At 42.4% G+C, this 21,392-nt stretch overlaps 1 protein-coding gene across 2 annotated transcripts in view; it reads left to right on the plus strand.

Annotated features, from left to right (window-relative positions):
- Positions 1 to 21,392, plus strand: part of dcc (DCC netrin 1 receptor) — a 346,433-nt gene that overhangs the window by 227,040 nt on the left and 98,001 nt on the right. For both annotated transcript variants that reach the window (XM_085794193.1, XM_085794194.1), the window contains exons 13-16: positions 8,742 to 8,883; positions 12,762 to 12,872; positions 14,046 to 14,240; positions 15,990 to 16,085. In XM_085794193.1, the coding sequence (XP_085650319.1) occupies positions 8,742 to 8,883; positions 12,762 to 12,872; positions 14,046 to 14,240; positions 15,990 to 16,085 (544 nt within the window). The remainder of the gene's footprint in view (positions 1 to 8,741; positions 8,884 to 12,761; positions 12,873 to 14,045; positions 14,241 to 15,989; positions 16,086 to 21,392) is intronic.

Genomic DNA, 21,392 nt, shown 5'->3' on the forward strand with positions numbered 1-21,392 from the left:
TCCATCCATAATCATCAGTTCATTCATCTATTCATTTCTGCTATTTCTCAGTGATTTAGTAACTAACAGTTATTCAGTTGAGTCTTGTTGATTGGACAGGGGAGTTCCTCTGGGGAAGAGGATTCTAATACCGACATGTGTATGCAATTGTTTTAATCTTTCAGATAACAAATCAACTGCTTTATGTCTGATACACTGACCCGACTTAAAATGACAGAGGACAAGCCCCCGTCAGCGCTGCGCTCTTTATTCATGATTAGATCACAGACTGTGGCTTAACAAACTGTGGAAAATCCTCCACACACAACCAACCGCTCAGACCTGCGTGTGTGTGTGTTTTTTTCATATATTGCTCTAAAACCCAACAGCTGTTTATTTTATTCCTGAACACATGTGTTCTCTCCCTCTCTCTTTCCCTCTCTCTCTCTCTCCCTCTCCCACACACACTGCATAGTGGAGCATGGTGTTGCATGTTGTATTGCAAAGCAAACAGACACAGTCTGCCCTGCATGTGATTGCTCTTTTTACCCAGCGGACATTAACAACATGCACAGAGAGAGAGAGAGAGAGAGAGAGAGAGAGAGAGAGGATGGGTATGTAAGAGGGAGGGAGGGAGGGAGGGAGGGAGACAGATGAGTAAACTCTCCCTGAATTCAATCTGTGATTGTTTGTTCATGTCCTCTGGGTGAGAGCTGCAATCACATTGTGTGTGTGTGTGTGTGTGTGTGTGTGTGTGGAGGTCACAGGGTGGATGAGGTGTTCTGTATGCAGCTCTTACACCGCAGCTCCACATAAAGAAACAGAGGAGAAAGCGACTGAATTAATTCCAGCTTGAGTTAAAAGTTTTGTTGTGTTTTTGTTTTTTTTTCCCCCTCAAAACTTTAATCAATCTGTGAAAGTGTTGAGCACACACAGTCAGAGTACAGTTGGAAATACAATAATACTGACAGTACTGCTAAATGAAAAGCCCCAGTGCTGTGATGTCGTCTGTCCTGCATCAGCTACACAGGAGCTTCAGACAAAGTGGACCTAAAGGACTATTCGTCTTTTCCTTTTATTTCCTTCATTCCTTCCCTTTAAACAAAGACGTGTTAGAAACAAGACGCCCCACTACGAGTCTGTGTCTGTGCCACGTGGGTTTATCTGATGCCCCGCCCCTTTAGGAGACCACCAGCAGCAGCAGCAGGTCTCGAGTCTGTTGACTTCAATGGGAGATACGGGCAGAGCTGGCGCCCCGCTAATTAGCTTAGCTCAAACGCTGGAAGTGTAAAGGTAGTGTTAGCCTGCCTCCTACCTGAGTCGAAATCAGCAGTCAGAAGCTGATTTCATTTTAGCTCTAAACTCTGTAAATATATCACTTTATCAACATTTCAAACATTTTAGGTGAGAAAGTAGCCGTTTAGATCAGCAGTGTGTCATTCATTTGTCTAAATACCAGCTGTTATTCGGACGAATTCGGCGCTACTCAAGCTAGCCGTTGTGACCAACGCACTTCCGGTTACTTTCACAAAATAAAACACCCGTTTCCCTTTACATACAGAAAACCATGACGATAGAATTTGTGCTTTTACTTTGAAATAGGAAGCTAACCTACCCTCGATGTAGCTAGCTTGAACCAAAATAAACCGCCTTTGCTTGAACCCTTCGTTTTGACCGATCTTGTCCCGTTACCAGCACCGTCCAGTTTCTCTGATGACTTAACGTGGAGGCAGGCTAACACTACCTATGCACTTCCAGCGTTTGAGCTAAGCTAATTAGCGGTGCGCCAGCTCTGGCCGTATCTCCCTTGTTACTGCACGCACAGACCTGGATGAAGTGGAGCACCCCTGGGTGTGTGGGTGCAGCAGCTTGGCAGAGCCAGCGCTGCGCTGCATGAAGCTGAGAGCAGAGGGGGGAACTGAGCAGTATTAATATGGTGTTCATTAAGTTTCCCTCAGACGTGACTGATTCTTGCGATTATAGCCGCTGCTCTGCTTATTATCGGTCCGTATTATTATCAGTGTCATCACCATCAGCTTTCTGCAGACCTCCCTGTAATTTCCTCGTGTCCTCGGAGGGAAAATTAAAACAGACGGAGGCGCTCCGTCTGTTTGAAGGCGTTGAACGAGGCCACGGCTTCACTTGCCCTGCTGCTTTGTATTCAGCTACAACTGAATACAAAGCAGCTGCAGCAGAGAACTCAGCTCCTGACATTTTCTGTCCCACTCGAACAGAAAAAAAAAAAAAAACTAGAAACATTCCAGTGTTACAGTACAGCCTGAGGCCACTTCACCTCCAATCCACACATAGAAACAAAAATACATCTGAAAACCGGCTTAATTGATCCATGGAGCCTGTTTAGTTCAGTCAGTGCCTAAAAAGAGATGAAACTCAACAACTTAATGAACACAGCGGTGTGTGGTTCAGCTGCTTCAGGAGGAGCAGGTGGGGAGTGGACCTCAACCAATAACACATATTATAGATGTGATTTTTAATTTTGGTTCATGTCAGGGAAATCTCAACATAGACAGAGGAAGGAAACTGAAGGATGGAGGCAAATAGTGATGTCAGGTCAGTTCCACTAATACTTTGACATGAAGAACTGCTTCACTTATGATCTCCATGAGTTGAAGCACTAAATATAACCGGGTTTGTTTTTACAGGACAACACAGTCAAATTAACCTTTGATCTACTGAATATTAAATGTCATCATTTCTTTTGATCCATTTATCATTTCTTTTCATTTAAAATGTCATAATTTCTTTCTTTCTTTTGTTTTGTATTGTGTCATAATTTGTGTCCAAATTTGACATTGTTTTGGTAGGGCACACTTACTTGACCTTTTAGCTACCAAAATCTAATCAGTTCATCCCTGAGACCAAATATAATTTCATTTTATTTGTTCATTCCAATGAAAGTAGCAGATTGAAGAGAACATACAATACCTGTTCCTTGCGCTTTCTTAAACCCCCCCCCAAAAAAAAAAAATGCTTACATCAGATGAAATGCCATTATAATGAACCGGTTTACAGCCAACAATATACAAATGAAAAAACTCATCTTTTTCATTACAACATGTTTTTGATATAACTTCCCTATTCTCTGCTTAAACATCCTCTTAAACTGAGAAATATCTGTGCACCTCTTTTCTTCGACTGTACAAACCACAGAAATACACATTTTAAATTAGTCTTTGCAATTTGGTGTTTGGAATTAAAATTTCCTTCTTTGATTGTCGTCCCATGAAACTAATACTTCTGCAGATTTGCAGGAAAATGTCGACTTTTTGTCTGAACACAACTAACAACGTCCCCAATATGTCCAACTCTTTGAGCTTCAACAGCCCTGACTTTACAAACAACCCATTCATATTTTCCCTGAATTTAACATTGTACATTATTCTTAGTGCTCTTTTCTGTGATAAAAACAACGACTTAATACTATTCATATATCAAATACTTAGTAATATAAAGATATATTGTGTTCTGCAGAACATTCATGAAAACATAATACTTCTGCTCCCGCTGTCATCGGCATGGAGGCATAAAATTACAGCAGCAGTACAAGAGTACAATCATGTTTCCTAGGAGGTAACATTATACACAAGTTAATAGGTTTTAGAGGGAACACGCAGTGGTTTTTATTCTTGAGTTGAATGAAGTGTGACATTTCCTAACAGCAGCAGAGCCAGGAGGTGGTGAAGGTTTGCGATGGATGAACAAAACACATGATTTTCACACCAGAGATCAGGGCTCACATCAGCAGTCACAGCTTTTTAGTTGAGGTTAGTGAAAGACAGTTGAGTAGCTGAAAGGGGACATACTATGGAAATAGAACTTTTTGAAGGCTCTTTAACATACAGTATATTTGGGTCTTGCCTTCTGGCCCCCAAGATGCGAGAACTGACAAAAAAATCTGTAATTTTCAGGCTCCCTGGGTTAAAATCCATGTGGTTTTATGAGCTGTTCCCTCAGTTGTCTTCCAAAGATGTCATTAGTTTTTGAATTTACATAACACCACCCCTACCTGGTAGCAGTAGAAGGGGGCGGGGCAAGCAGTGGTACATTTGCATTTAAAGGGACAGGCACTGAAACCAGCCGTTCTGTAGTGTTCATAGTTTGTAATTAGAATCAACTATAAATAGAAGCAGTGACAGAAACAATATGAGCTACGTAGCCCAGAAGGATCAACAGCATACAAAGGCCACAACACTAACTCATAGGAACAACACAAATGCAGCTTAAACCACAACATAATTTAAACCCCAACACAACTTGTGCAGTGATCCATCAGTTCTATTGAACCCTATTGCCAGGGGGCACTATCTGCTGACAGACAGAACACAATGACTGTCAAAGAAACTGTGCTGTATACATATGTTTTTCAATAGAAAGAGGACATCACATAACATCATGCAGCTTTGTTTCACGCACAATTCCAGGTTAAGTATTACATACACCATTCAGACATGACATCATGACCACTGACAGGATCTATCAAAAGTTGATCCAGGGAAGGAACGGTGGTGAAGCGGCCACAGGCTCAGTGATACATATGGGGAGAGAAGGCTATCCATCCAACAGGCTGTTAGAAAGCTGTCACAATACACAGTGCAGCGCAGTTTGTTGTGTATTTGGCAGCAAAAGGGACCAACACAATATTAGACAGGTGCCAGAATATTATGTCTGATCAGTGTATATATTGAAACCAATTGTATCTGTCAGCTGTGTCCTCTTTTGCACTGACAAGATATTGTGTCCATCAGTGTAATAGATTCCCGCCGCTGTGATCACAATAACTGTCATTTCTATCCAACTGAGGTAACTGAAGATTCTGCTCCATTATTCCATCAAAGAAATGACTCCTCTGACTGACTACATGTAGTGCTGCTTTTACATTTCTTTAATGCATTAAAAATATACAAAATCTTCAGAGAGTGAACGTTCAATATAGTAAATCTTCTCTCACCCTAACATTAGTTTAAAGGGGACATATTACATTAGTTTAAATGGCTTTGAAGGCTCTTTAACATATGTTTGTCTTGCCTTCGCCCCCCAAAATGTGACAATTGACCAACAAATCAGTCATTTTCAGGCTCCCTAGGTTGAAATCTACGTATGTGGTTTTACAAGCTGTTACCTCAGTTGTCTTTTCAAATTTGCATAACCCCACCCCTACCTGGTACCAGTAGAAGGGGCGGGGCAAGCAGTGGTTCATTTGCATTTAAAGGGACAGGCACTGAAACCAGCTGTTCTGAACAGGGCTGTTTTGAGAGGATGAAAAGAGCTGTGATGTTTGATCCTTGTGGTATTTTGACTGTAGCATGTCACAGACATGTCTTTAAGACACTTGGGAACTATTTTAATTTGTGGAAAGGGGGCATGATATGTCTCCTTTAATATCACAAATCACTCTATCCATACACAGCTTTACAGTATCAGTCTGACAAGTAACAATACACACTGCTCAAACTTTCCCAGTTAGAATTGTCTGTCTATATCCACCAGCACTTATTTTCCCCCAGCAACCAACCAGAACCAATGATATTAACGGCTCATCGTTCACATCATTGCATGATGCATAATCAGAATTTGTGTTGTTGACTTTTGCATTTGTGTTGTTGCTTTTTATGTTTGTGTTGTGGCGTTTGCATTTCCTTCTAGGCCACTGTAAGAGCATCTGTAATGGCTTTTAACCAGCAACACAAGTTGTAGCAGCAGTAATAGCAGCAGCAAACAGTATTGTAATTGTCTGCTAACACATTGATTAGATGAATTGGCCTAACAGTGTAATGAAAAGAGGACAGTTGTTGTGGTGCAGCCGAGCAGTGTTTTTCCTCCAGGTAGACAGTCTCTGTGACGGTGCTGTCCTCCTTCATGGATGGTTTGCCTCTTTGTGGCTCTGTGGGAGATGTTCCAACATGAATGTAACCCCTGTATTGTTTCCATGGAGACCTCACATCCAACCGTGTCCTATCAAAGTGGATAATTAGGTAATGAAGTGTATGGTGACACCTGACCAGAGAGAGGGGAGAGAGAGTATGGAGGAATTTGGCTGACATGCAAATTTATTAAATTTTTCCCCTTCTCTTTTACTCTCCCTCCACCACCCCCACCTCACACACACACACACACACACACACACACACACACACACACAACCCCCCACCCCCACATCTCAGTAATCAGTTCTGCTGTAATCAATTAGCAGGATGAGGAGCAGCAGAGAGAACAGGTGCAGCTAAATGTTAATGAATTCCTCGGTGGCCATCGTCACAGTAACACTGGCTGAATATCTAAACTGCTCACTGGCCCGGTGACTTCCACCACAGATGATGGAGGGACACACACACCATCACTCTCAGTCTGCATGTGTGTGTGCATTCCCGCTCAGAATTATCACCACCCTTTGATTTTAACTACAGAATATGAAACATCAGATCTTCAGACGCTGGGGGGCGTTGCTGAGCTTTTTGTTTGTTTGGCAAAAAGGTTTGTAATTGTTCAGACAGATTCCAGATAAGCAGATCATTTGTTCCTGAGGTTTTTAGAACCAACTTCAGTTTTGTCTGAGGTAAAAAGTAAAAAATTGCTGCTCAACCAGGTCTGGGTGTCATCTGCATAATGGGTGCATAATATGGGTCTGTGATTTTCTGAAACATCTGCATCAAGAGTAGGCTTTTTTTTTCTTATTATATTGTAACATAACCTGTTGATGAAGATAGGTTGATCAGACCTAATATAGACATGTTGATTAAAGGGGACATATTATGTAAATATCACTTTTTGAAGGCTCTTTAACATATATCTGGGTGTTTGTCTTGCCTTCCGGCCCCCAAAATGTGAGAATTGACAACAAAATCTGTGATTTCCAGGCTCTCTAGGTTGAAATCCATGTGTTTTTATGAATGTCTTCCAGTGATGTAACTAGTTTTCAAATTTGCATAACCCCACCCTTACCTGATACCAGTAGAAGGGGCGAGGCGGGGCAAACAGTGGTTCATTTGCATTTAAAGGGACAGGCACTGAAACCAGCCGTTCTGAACAGGGCTGTTTAGAGAGGATGAAAAGAGCTGTGATGTTTGATCCTTGGGGGATTTTGACCAAAGCATGTCACAGACATGTCTTTAAGACATCTGGGAACTATTTTAATTTATAGAAAATGGGCAGAATATGTCTCCTTTAAAGGAAAAACATCCTTGAACAACCTCATTGAAACAGGCTCTAGGAGACAAGTTGATGGTTTAGATCAGGTTTGGGCAGAGTTTTTGGCTCAGGGGCCACAGTGAGTTTTAAAATTTGACGGCCAGGCCGGGCCAGTATCACGTGCATGGAGACCATTTGTGTGAACTATTATAAATGACATGTAAACATATTAACAAAATATCTTTGTTTTAACTGGTCAAACGCTGATGTATCCAACTAAAAACATTAATAAACAAACCTGCCAACACTGAAAAAATAAATAAATAAATGACATGTAAAATCCATGACCTCAAAGTGAAAGAAAACTTACATTCAAATTACATCCAGTTCCAGTGGAGCAGTGTTGTTGCTCATCTTTTTTTTACCAGTGCATCAAAGTTTGTGGTCTTTGTTATAATTTAGACAATCTTGTACCGGGCCGGATTAAAAAGCCCAACAGACCGCATATGACCCGCGGGCCTTAGTTTGCCCATGCCTGGTTTAGATGAAGAAACTATTGAAGTTAGTTCAGAGAGGAGAGTTACTGTTGACTGTAGGGACTCTGCCTCATGTGTACAGCACCATTATGTTGAGAATGAGTTCTTTATCAGCTATTGGCTATTGTGAATTAATGAAACAGTGGTGAAAACACAAAGAAAGACACTCCACCTACACAGAGAGCAGAGGACAGACATTGGTATGCCACAGATCCTCGTCTTCCTTCATTCATTTATCTTCATCCATTAATACCTAACACACACACACACACACACACACACACACACACACACACACACACACACACACGCTGAGGATATCAGCAGGATGGTTGATGGCAGCTGCCTCACACAGGGAGCAGAGCAAACATCTGCTGTGTGTGTGAGTGTGTGTGTCAGAGGTGGGTTGTTAACATGCAAATAAAGCAATTAAAATTCATACAACACACACGCACAAACATACATACAAACACACGCACATTGAAATACATACAATGCGCAAACACAACCACAGTGAAATTCAACCGACTGCAGCCTTTTAGCAGAACGATTCAGTGTCCAGAGACCACGGAGCAGGTCCAGCTCAGTCTGGTTCTCATGGGCTCATCTGGCTTCACTGAGCTGGACCGAACCGGATCACCTGGACCACTCCGCTGGTTTCCACCCTCCTCTGTTGACCGGCTTTCACATCCAGACTGGTTAATGAGAGGAAACCTCGAGATAAGCCCGAAGATGGCTCGATAACACATTTTATCTCACTTCATGGCACAGACCCCAGATCAGTATCAGACTGATCCGAAGAGACAGACACACAACAGAAGCCAGAGGGGCTGATCAGATTTACAGTACAGTCACTCTGGGCTCTGACACAAACACACTCACACAGAATGCTGCCTTCACATTATGTGTGTGTGTGATGATAAAACAAATGACAATGAACAAGAGACTTGACGCCATCTGAAAGTCTTCCTCCGATGAAGGGCGTGGACATCAGACTGTCTGTCCACAGTCCACATCCACGGTCAGACGCTCTTTTACAGTTTAATTGGTTGACCTATATTTTCCTTAATTATCTTTCAGAGCATCAAGGTGTCATGGCAACCGCCTCTGCGCAGCACCCAGAACGGCATCATCACTGCCTATAAGATCAAGTACAGGAAGACCGGTCGCCGTGGAGACCAAGAGGCCATCGAACCCAACAACTTGTGGTACCTGTTCACAGGTGAGGCTGTGTTCATCATCGTCTACAACAGCTGCTCCTGCAGTTTGTATCATGTTGCTCTAACAAAGGGTTTGAATTAGGGCTGTCAAACTATTAATTAATTGCATTTTTTCCCGTAGTTAACGCGCGATTAATCTCTATATTACAAAATATAATATATGGGGAGGTTGGGGGTGGCGGTCTGTGAGGGTCTGTGACCGCAGCGGGGACAGCTCCGTGACACTACTGTGAGGCTGACCGCCGTTGAGTGCGTTAGGAAGGGGGCGGGGCACACGGCAGCACCCGCTGCTGGTTGAAAACAACTGTGATACGTGCTTTCACGTCAGAGTCTTCAAACCAGAAACATTTGTAATGACACCGGAAAAATACGCTAGATTTGTCGCTAGTCACTTTTGACAAAAAAAAGTCGCAAAGAGGGTTTAGAAAGTCGCCAGATTTAGCGAGAAAGTCGGCAACACTGCTCAGAGCTCTGGTACATGGATGTATATCCGCTCTTATTCTTCTTCTTCGTCTCGGGGCTGGCAGTTGGCAACCAACTTGAAGGTGCCTTACCGCCACCTACTGGACTGGAGGTCCACACTCCAGTCCTCCAGTCCAGCAGGGGACCAAATGGGCCGCGATTAAAATAATTTAACACATTATTTTTTTTAATTAATTGCATTGCGATTAACACATTAACTATGACAGCCCTAGTTTGAATAGATGAATGTACAATCAGCCAGTTAGTGTCACAGTAGTACTTAAAAACAAAGGGTTAACAAATATCAGGCTTTTACTGTTCACTTTGGCACCAAAACACAACATATAGTTTCCATATAAGGAAAAAAAACCATCCTGTCTGATCCTGATAAAGTCGTCCAATGACGACATTCAGATAGACAAAGAATAGACTCACATCCTTAATGTGTGTGTGGTTGTGTGTGGTTGTGTGTGTGTTAAGTGCACATGTCTGTGATGTGTGTGTATGGGTAATACCATGGAAACTGTGTGTGTGTTTTTGTCCTGCAAAACGGTCTCCATTTGCATCAATTTATATCCGTGTGTGTGTGTGTGTGTGTGTGTCTGCGCCCATTCAAACTGCCACCAGCTATAATTTCAATTTGAGGTTTGCAGGATTTGAATGAAACTGATCTTCCTTTTCATTATTTTTCCACTGATGGTTATCTTCACCTGTCTGTCCATGCAAGGATTCATTCCCCAGTGACAGGTGTGTGTGTGCGTGTGTGTGTGTTTAGAATCCGATCCATATGCTGGAAGCTTTGCTGTCAGCAATAACCAGATCGTTTTATTGATGGAATACAAAATTAGATTTCAATAACTAAAATCCCACTGCAGGCTGTTTCTATTAATATAATGAGGATGTTTTGTCAACTTGCATATTTTTCAAGTCACAGTGTGTTAATACTGAAGGAATGTTCACAGCCACACAGCTTTATTTAAGTCTGTGATGTGTTGAAACACAACCTAAATACACCTGTCATCCACCACCACCTCCTGTTCACTGTTGCTGTTCATTCATTCAAAAGAAACAATGAAACAAGCTCAACACAGTCCGTGCTTCCTAACAACAAGAGACAGTTCCATACCCTCCTGTAGTAGCTTTGGCCAGTCAGAGCTCAGAGCAACAACTCAGTGGAACAAACTGTAGCTCAATGTCCAGTTTTAGAATAAAAAAAACTCTCAGTCTCTGTCATATTGTACTGTTTTTCTGTTGCTTGTGTTTGAAGTCTGACAGTACTCTTTGGGCCGGATTTACTAAGATCCCAGATAGCGGGCGCTATATTGTTTGCGCCTGCTAAAATATTGCGTGTTTGGTTAGTGCACGCAAAACAGGTGATCTACTAAGAGTAACCCGCTAAATGAAAACACGTGCAAACCGCAATATGTAAATGAGGGTTTTGCGCGTGGCAATCGTTTCCGCCATGGAGAGTGTGGACAGAGAGCTGGACGGACTAAGGGACAGAATGACATTTGATCCGATGCATAATGACAGCATGTGTGTTCATCTCTCTCGCGCTCTGTTTAGATAAATAAACACAAATCGCTACAGGGCCCAACTCGTCATATAGTGACGAACAGGCAGCAGCTGCAGCGACAATCACGCACCTGTAATATGTGTGTGTGTGTGTTCCGCCCATGATCCAATGGATTAATAGAGAGCTCAGGTGGGACACACGGATCTAAACGCTCTGACCACTGACCAGAGGGATCAAAGACGGGCAAAGGCAGCGGTGACGTGTCTCAGTCCGAGACCGGGACTGAGAGGCGGAGCTGAGCAGCCAGGTAGCTACTGGAGAGGGAGGAGAGGAGAGGAGAGGAAAGGAGAGGAGCGCACTGCAGGACAGACGTGCCCCATGCGTAACGGCGCGTAAATGACTTTTAACACGGCTGAAAAACTGTTAGAGAATTACCCAGACGGGAGGAAATGCAGAGATGTAAGATCACGGGGCTCTGACAGGTATCAAATCAATAAACGCATACGTTTTGGCAAAGTTGTATCAGTTAGTACATGGTTTTCACACGTGGTGAATAAAGACGCAAAAACAGCCACCGCAATCTCTTCCTGGTTTGGTAAATCACATTGCGAGCGCTAAATAAATCTATTTGCATCTACTCCTCCCAGTATTTTGCACGTTCTGGCAGAAACGCCCATATTTACATATTCATCAAGGCAAACACGCTAAATGGATCGCACGTGCTATTCTGCCCGTGTGAGGGACGCAATCCTCGGTGCGTCCGGTTAGTAGATCAGGTTCCACATGTGTTTGCGCGTGCAGTCACGTTTGCACACGTTTTAATACACGCAAACCTTTAGTAAATCCGACCCTTTGTGTAGATTGAGTGTTACTCATGTGCTTTATTGTTTTTTCTTATGTGTTCTGCCAAAACACTGCAGATACAAATTAGCTCTGAGCAAACTCTGATATAATGCATTAAATGGCAACATTTATGCTCAATATTGCACATGGTCTCTACAAAAAATCTAATAAATAAATGAAAATAAACCCAAATGGTTCATCCTCTGGGGATCAGGACAGAGCAGGACTTTCTGTGTAAACCTGGCACAAAATAATACTTAACTAAAACCTATGATACACTGTGCCCACTGTTAAAAGGAGGAGACTCTGGTTCCTTAAATCATCAAATACACAATCCAACAACTCCAAAACGCTCTGGTGGACAAGTTGTGACCTGCACATTCACCACGCTTTGAAATAATAATGGAACGTTATGAGACAGAGTTGTTTTAGAGGTAAATACAGAGACTGCTTGCTGAAAAACTGTTCCTGAAGGCAACGCACATCAGTGGTTTTGCATGAATTTACCTCTAAAACAACTCTGTCTGGTAACGTTCTGTTATTATCTCATAGCGTGGTGAATGTGCAGGTCACAACTTGTCCACCAGAGCGTTTTGGAGTTGTTGGATTGTGTTATTTGATGAGTTTGATGAGGGAAACCAAGAAATCCCATTAGCCTACGTAGCGTAGCTCTGAGTAGCTCACGGCTCTCCTCCGCCATTCTAAAAATAGCTTGCACCGACAAATAAAGGTAACAAACCTACTACTATGACTATAGGGATTATGGCAATGGGCCAATTTGCCCAAATGTTGAACTATCCCTTTAAGTAACCCAAAGTATTTACTACTTAGAAATAACTACAGACTCAAATGGAAAAGTAATTTCTGTTACCCTTCTTCTATATGCTCTCACCATATGTTTTTAATACTAAACTTGAGATACAGCTGCTGTTATTCAGTGGAAAAAATATTGAGAAGAACACCTGATCATTACAGATGGAGAACATATTTCTGCCTAATGACCATCACATAACAGACTGCAGTGTGTCTGTGCTCATCAACTCTCTCTCTCTCTGTCAGGTCTGGAGAAGGGCAGTCAGTACAGTTTCCAGGTTGCAGCCATGACGGCCAATGGGACCGGTCCAGCCACTGAATGGTTCAGCGCTGAGACGCCAGAGAATGACCTGGATGGTAAGAACATGAGTGTGTGTGTGTATGTGTGTGAACAGCATGGAAATGCCTCCAATGTCCCGACAAGCACATAAATATTTAACCAGTTAAAGGCTGTGATGGATGGATTGAGGGAAGATTTGTATCAGAGGAGCAGGGGGGAGGGAGACAGGGTGGGGGAGGGGCAGGGTAAAAGCAGGAGGTTACTGTACCATCATTTCTAGGCAGATACTCAAGGAATTTACTTAAAACACAGCTCAATCACTATACATCCATACATATTCAAAAGAAAAAACCTCATATCTGGCCCAAACTGCATTAGTTTGATACTTTTATTCAATATATTCATTCAAAATACTGGCATATGGATTACAAATGCTGAATATAGTCAGATTTTACAGTAGTAGTAATAAATACTGTTAAATACTGTTTAGATGAATATGAGGGTGAGAAAATTAGAGGTTGTATGAAAACGTGTTAATCCTCTTGTCAGCAAAACCATTAGCTGCTGTAAACAACATCTAATGAATATATAGATCATCAAAATGACATCAGTCAGTCAGGATCTATGTACAACAACGTTTCTCATTTATCCCAGTTAGTTGAATTTTAATGAGGATTACAGTCTAATTAGACCACCAGAAAGAAAGAAAGATGGTTGGGGTTAGAAAGAGAAAGAAAATGAAGGAAATAAATAAGTCAACAACAGAATTTGCTCATCTAATGATTTCAGGTAGAATGATTAGAAAAGATGACTTCAGGCTGAAGTGCAGAATAGAATGTTCTGGTCAGGAAGAGGCTTCTGAGATTAAAAAAGAAAAGAAAAAAGAAAACACACAAACACATCCATGCTAACTGTGTTTCGTGGCCGGCACAAAAAGAGACAGAAATCTCATTTCAATGGATTATCACTCAATAAAGTGACATTGAGCATCTCTCCCTGGAGATTGAAAGCCTGCTAATCTGATCTGATCTAATCTAATCTGATGCTGAGGAATAACACAAAGTGTTATTGGAGCTTACACATCCAACATCTAATTAGCATCTGCTAGCTACGGCAGCACTGAGATAGTTTTCAACCTGCTGATGGGACCAGGACTACACATACACAGACCTGAGGAGTAATAAGAACTACAATGTCCATGTTACCTTCTTCTTCCTCTATTTTAATGTTGTGTGTTTGTGGTTTTGCAGAGAGTCAGGTCCCCGACCAGCCCAGCTCTCTGCATGTCAGGCCGCTGCCCAACAGCATCATCATGTCCTGGACTCCGCCCCTCAGCCCCAGCATCCTGGTCCGTGGTTACATCATCGGCTACGGAGTGGGAAGTCCTTATGCTGAGACGGTCAGGGTGGACAGCAAGCAGAGATACTACTCCATCGAAAACCTGGGTGAGGACGGAGGAGCTGTCAGTACCGTGACGGAGTACAAAGAGTCTAGCTTTGCACATAATCGGAAAGTTATTTCTGTTAAGGGAACTTAACATTTCATAGACAGTTTCATCTCAATCTGAAAGATTAAAAAAAAAAAGTTAGATTGACCTCACTGTGATCAATAGATCTGCTGCAGGAAAGCCTCGAGGGCTCACCTCAGAGAGTATACCACTTAGGCTCAGTCATTACTCTGTTCTATCCCTGGCTCTTTGCTTTGTGCTGCCATCACTTCCCTCTCTCTAACTCTCCTGTCAATCTGGTTGTGTTTGCCAACATTAAGTCTTTAGTTCTGTCTCCAGACGCTCTTCACACTGATGGGAATTCCTCCAATTGCAATAATCCCTATAGTCATAGCAGTAGGTTCATTACCTTTAATTGTCGGTGCAAGCTGTTTTTAGATCGGCGGAGCAGAGACGTGAGCTGTTCAGCAAACAGAATGTTTCCCTCATCAAACTAAATGCACAATCCAACAACTCCAAAACACTCTCATGGACAAGTTGTGACCTGCACATTCACCACACTATGAAATAATAACATATCATTATGTAACATTACGACACATGAAGCAAATACTCGTTATGAGTACTTGAGCTTTTGAAGTCACTCTGCCGAGCAGCCGTGTCTGGAATATATTTCCGGCTACGCATTTGCCTCTAAAACAACTCAGTCTCATAACGTTCCATTATTATCTCATAGCGTGGTGAATGTTCAGATCACAACTTGCCCACCGGAGCGTTTTGGAGTTGTTGGAATTTGTATTTGATGAGTTTGGTGAGGGAAAGCCGTGCAGAGCTCACATCTCTGCTCCGCTGATCTAAAGACAGCTTGCACCAACAATTAAAGGTATTGAACCTACTCCTAAAACTAAAGGGACTATGAAAAAAAGCTAATTTGCCAAAATGTTGAACTATCCCTTTAAATTCTGGTAGAAACTGATTTTTTTTTTGGCTAACAAAGTTCCAACATTGACACAGATTTCCCCTGTCCCATTAATTCATCAAGATGATGAAATCTCCGTTTCATTAGAACCAGTAATTTGAAGGAATTTAATAAGAAAGCTGCTTGAGGTGGATATCTAATTTTGAGAGGCTGAAAAAAAGAAAAGAAAAGGTCTTTCTCTAGTGACCGCAACAAGCAATTTGCATGGCAAAGAAGACAATAACAAATTGGGTATTTTTTTTTTTCTTTTCCAATGCAGACGAAAATTCCTGTCTGCGGTCCCATAATAGACGAGTAATGAAAAAATAAGATCCAGCCATCGTGTTGCATGCACACATGGGAGCGAGCGCACATATGTACACGGCATTTATAATTCATAGTGATCATTAATTCATGTGGTGAGGCGTCTGGGGAGCGGAGCAGACGTGTTTGTTTAACTGATGCGAGTATTTGGCGCCACGAGGAGAGAACATGCAGCATCATCACATCAAGAGTGATGAGCGGTGGCAGGACAAACCGCTGCATGACAACCAGCTCATATGTCTCCAGTCATCAAGTCTCGGCATCCATCTGCTGCCTTCGTATGTGTGAAAAGAGTGTGTCAGGACTGGAGGAGGGAAGGAAGCAGCGTCCATACATAACAACCAGGAGGACACAGCTTTTCACCGTCTCACTGTCTGAGTGGAAAAAGTTAAATGTGGCGCTGTGGAACTGAACATTTCTCTCCATCTCCCCGTCTCTCTCTCTCTCTCTCTCTCTCCCTCTCAGAGCCGAGCTCGCACTACGTGATTTCCCTGAAGGCGTTCAATAATGCCGGAGAGGGAGTTCCTCTGTACGAGAGCGCAGTCACTCGATCCCTGACAGGTACGATCACACACCAGAGGACTGATCTGTCTTTACACTGTGTGTTCATATAAGACACTGATATGAAATACATATAAATAACATGTTCCATATCATACCAGAGCACAGTGACTCTGTTTCATCTCAGTATGAATCTGAATGGCACGTGCCTGGACTAGAGTGTATGATGGTTATCAGACCCACTATTAATATTGTTAGTATCAGTATCAGCCATGCTCATACTGGGAACATGATTACAAGTTGTACTTGTAAAAGCAGTGTTAGTGCTAGGGGTCACTCTGGCAATAAGAGTAATAAAAGTATTAACTGTAGTTGTGAATATTAGGGTATGAGGGGTTCGCAATACTGTATTGATATTCAAAAGCACTGTATGGATTTTTTATTAACAATTTACATGCAAATATTCACAGCAGTGGTTCATTTTTATGTTGCATTTAAGGCCTAGTCCACACGTACCAAACTGAGTTTTCTCTCCTTTAGAAGAGAATAGAATAGAATAGAAAGACTTTATTGTCCACCATAGTGGAAATTTGTCTTCGGCCTCTCCAAGACAACAAAGCATAAGACAATCAAAGCACTCCACAGCATACACATAAAAGACATACAGACATAGACATACTGTAGCAACAAGAAACAAACTGAAATGTTGTGCAAAACAGGCATAGACAACATCAGCCCTCTAAGGAGTTGCCAGGTGCAGTCAAACAATCATAACATATTCAGAGCTTGTATGGCCTGTGGAATAAAGGATTTCTTAAATATTTCCTGGGAACTGTGAATCTAAGGGATGTGTAACATCCTCAGATATCTGTCTGACCATCCTGACAACTGCGGTGTTGAACAGCTCACCGGCTATTTAAAGAAAAAAAAAAACATTCATATCAGCACATTTAAATAAAATCTCTGCCCATAAGTAAATGTAAAAACGCTGTGTATTAGGGCGGTATTTAGCTCAGTTGATAGAGCACCCACCACCCCATGTGTTGAGGCTATGGTCCGGCGACCCCGGTTCGAATCCTGCGTGTCATTCCCCCCCTCTTTGCCTCCCATTTCCTGTCTCTCTCTCAACTGTCCTGTCCATTAAAGGCAAAAAAGCCCCAACAAATATTCTTTAAAAAAAAAGCTGTGTACTGCAGTCACACCAGCCAGCGACCATATAATCGTAACTTTGAAAAACGCATTGACCAATCATAGCATAGATGCACCAAAGTGGACTTCTGGGCTGATCTTTGTTTATAATTTCCATGACTACCATCATACTTGGTGTTGTAAGGGGCCGTTCAGATGCAGAAGTCCATAACCTTCTATGTAGACGCACATCAAGTCCGCTTACAACCCAAAGTGACAGCATAGTGGAGTGCATTTGGTGCATTTGGTGCAACGCGCATGCAGGAAGCTCACCACATGTCATGTGCAGCCCACTCCCCGGGTCCGGCACCCTGTGCAACCAAAAGCATAGCTTTACTTCTCCACATGTAAACGCTAAACAGTGTTTTGAAAAGTCTACTGCCCAGAGTTTCTAAAAAAATATGTGTTTTTAAGGAGCAAAAGTGCCATTTAGATGTGGATGATTGGCCCAAACACAGAGAAAAGTTTCTGGTTTCAGCCGTTTGTGGTTATATGTGGACATGGTCTAAAACTCTGACTGCTGGTTGGCAGCAGTCATTCAGCCATCGACTCCTCCGCTCCAGCAGATCTCAGAGAGTTAAGGTTTCACGTGCTCAAGTACGTATTGTATCGCCAGATTTTTGCCAATAGTACCTGTGAACAGACTCTGTTGGGTAACCAACAGAAATAGATCTACTCGTTAACAGCAATAGCGGAAGAAGCTTAATCAGTATCTTTAACAGTAGCTTTGGCTGTACTTGTAACAGTAACCCCTAGTTAAACAGGAGCAGCAGTCACGGTAAAAGTAGCTGGCTAGCTAAATTAGCAACAACTGTAGCACTAACATTAGCAGCAGTCTCAGCAGTACTAACACTGACAGCAGGAAATCTATTACAGTAAGGAACTAATGTAACCACCACCAGAACTACAGCTAAGACAAGTGTTAGTTGCAGCAGTCCAATAATCATGATTATGATTCTCGTTTTATAGATAGATAGATAGATAGATAGATAGATAGATAGATAGATAGATAGATAGATAGATAGATAGATAGATAGATAGATAGATAAGCTTTATTGTCCGTCAAGAGTGACAGAAATTTGTCTTTGACAGGCTCGTATAAAAACACTAAGAAACAAGCAAACAAACATTAAAAACAAAAATGTTGTGCAATCATGCTAAAAAGAGGAGGGGGGGCTGTTAAAAGCAGCGGAGTGTTCATTTTTTATTGTTCAGGATGGTTATTGCAGAGGGGAGGAAGGATTTTTTGTAGATGTTTTTCCTGGCCAGTGTTTTCAGCCATTACAAGTCTTTATATTATTAAAAGATAACTGATGGAAAATTATATCGAAAGGAAAAAAAGTGACACAAAAAACTCTTCAAAAACTCAACTCTTTTTTTTCTTCTTGGTTTTACTGGGTTGAAGAGTTTAGATGAAGTCTGGCCGCTCAGACTTGCACATGCAAATGTATGTGATGTCACAGATCCATAGGAGTGTATGTAGGCGCGCCTCCTCCTCCGTGTCTCTTTTGTGTGTGCGTATGTATGTGTGTGTGACTCATTAGCTCTTCCTGCAGACTATGAGCTGTAGAAGTGAGATAAATGAAACGCATCCAACTCTCCGCCAAGTTTCATCTTATGAATTAAACAGCCGACCCTCCGCTGCTCACCAGCAGCCTGCAGCTGACATAAATCCTTTATTACTCTCATAAAAACGCCACATTTCTGAGGTTTTTCAACCCTCATCATGAGATGATAGTGACAGGAAAAACCAGCAGCAGAGGCCACTCAGCTCGCCACCGCTTCTTAAACCTTTATTACCCGATGTTTTCATGGGGAAACTCTCAAAGACTATTTATTACTGATGCTTGTTGTCTCTGATGGAGGTTTCTCTAAGAGAGGAGGGCGGGATGAGAACAAAGAGCAAGAGAGGGGAGATAAAAAGTTGGATATGGAAATAGCTGGGTGGGAATGGGAGACTGGGGGAGGGGGCAGAGAGAGAGAGGGAGGGAGGAGAGAAGGAGACATTTGATAGACTTTTATAAAAACTCATGAAAGGAAGAGAGAAACAAAAAAAGATGAAGGAGACAGAAAAAATTTGAAACAGAGGGTGTGACCACAGAGAGAGATTTGAGTTAAATTAAAGCATGTGCCACTGAGAAACATATGGTGTTAAGAAAACCTGTGGTTGTGTGAAGTCATAGTGTTTGCCTCTTTTCAATTCCAAAACAAAAAACAAAAGAGGCCCCCCTCCCGGGAATCCACAGATCCAGAAACAGATAATAGGATTCCTTTTAATACAGTTTTAAGGCTACTTCATGCTTATATATTAATACATACTGTATATTAAAATGTTTTTACTTTCTGTAGGAGGATGAAATCTGGCACACATTAACAGCCTAATATTACTCAGAACTCACTTTTATAAAGTAGCATACCAACTTTAATAACAAAGACAAATCGGCGATTTTTAAGTTCTAACCAATTATTGTGTATTTTGGATCCTTCAATCCAAAATACTCCCAGATTCCAATGTCCACTTTTAGATTGGATATTTTCATTCATAAATTCTTTATTGTGCACAGACATGTACTCATCCATGGTCAGAGAAAAGCAGTTTCCTGTTTTCACAGTCTCTTCAAATGTAACCTCAAGCTCACTCTGCTGTGAGACTGAACCATTGGATCTGCCCGAATGGTGTGGAGCATCATATGTCTTTGTGCTAGGCGATCTAAACAAGAAAATTATACATTTCACAGAGTTTATTGAGTGTATATTGTTTGTTTAGGTCATTATAAGGCAACATAATTAGAAAATTCCCTCACCCCCCCAAAAAATAAAAAAATAAATCCTGCCAACGGGTCTCATGGAGCAACACTACACTGCTGGTAACAAATGGACCTGAGTAGAAGTTCATGTTCAGATGTCCAGTCTGTAAATAAAGATGGACGTCATGAAGGAGGGAACTGTGTGGAGACCAAACCTGTTTTCTACCAGGCTATAAACGTTTATTTCTGCTGTATAGTTCTACATTTTAACATGGGGGTCTATGGGGAGACTCTAGTGGTCATTAGTGGAACTGCAGTCAGCGTTATCTTTCAACCTCTTAGGTTGGGGAACAGCCTGCCTCTCTGCTGGCTTCATGCAGACTTTGTACTTCCTGTTTTATTTTGGTAGTACAGCCCTGCTGTTTCCCGTTTCCCTCTCCCCCCTCAGTCTGTCAGGTTGTTAAGATCAGCTGCTCTGTGATGTGACATCAGTGTCTCCGCCTGGTTCGTCTCCTGTTCCCTGCATCTGTCTCCTGCTGTTTTGTTGTTCCACATCTGGAGCTCGGTAGAAACATTCCAACAAGACGGTAGCTGTGTAAAGACATCCAGTCTAACAGTCTAAGCTCTGTGTTGTGACAGTCAGGAGTTAATAAGCTGGGAGAGTGGTTTATTTATTTATATTTATCTTTGTCATAAGAGCTTTAAAAAACGGCTCGTTAACTATGGGATCCTCGTTAATAGACTGCCCAGTCCTCGCCTCGTGGCACCGCCAGAACTGATCCTCAACCAACTGCCAAGCTCCCACTTCATCAACTACTGGAGGACTGCAGGAAGAGGGAGGAGAAGGGTATAAAACCAATACAGTATGAAAGGATGGAGGGAGAGTGGGAGGGAGGGAGGGAGGGAGGAAGAGCATGAGTAAAAAAGGAAGAATGGAAGGTTTGAGGAAGAACGGAGGAAGTAATGAAGGAGGCGAGATGGGAGGGGTAAGAAAGGAAGGCAGTACAGAAGGAACACGGAGGGATATGCAGAGTGGGGTAGAGCGGAGAGACGAAGAAAAGGGAGCACATGAAGGCTGTGAGGGATGTGAAGAGGAAGAGGACGGAGGGTGGAGGGAGTACAGGAAGGAGGAGGAGGCGTGTCCCGTGTCTTCATTAGTATTCTGTCCTGAGCAGAGCTTAGTTGTGATGCTGGACGACCAGTTTAACCATGACACCACCTGCCGCAGCCTGCCGCGCAGCTCCACACAGCCACTCTATCAACCTCTTCCCCTCCCTCTCTCCGTCTATCAGTACCTCACTCATCCCTCTCTCTCCCTCTCTCTCTCTGTCGGCCTGCAGCTGTACATCTTTCTTCAACAGCAGCGACGTCGACTCTCCCAGCGGTCTGGTTTACACTGCACACGCAACAGGCCCGAACCCCCGCTCCGTCT

The sequence above is a fragment of the Trachurus japonicus genome, chromosome 12 (genome assembly GCF_045865225.1).
Source record: "Trachurus japonicus isolate A0001 chromosome 12, Traja_1.0".
Classification (NCBI taxonomy): Eukaryota; Metazoa; Chordata; class Actinopteri; order Carangiformes; family Carangidae; genus Trachurus; species Trachurus japonicus.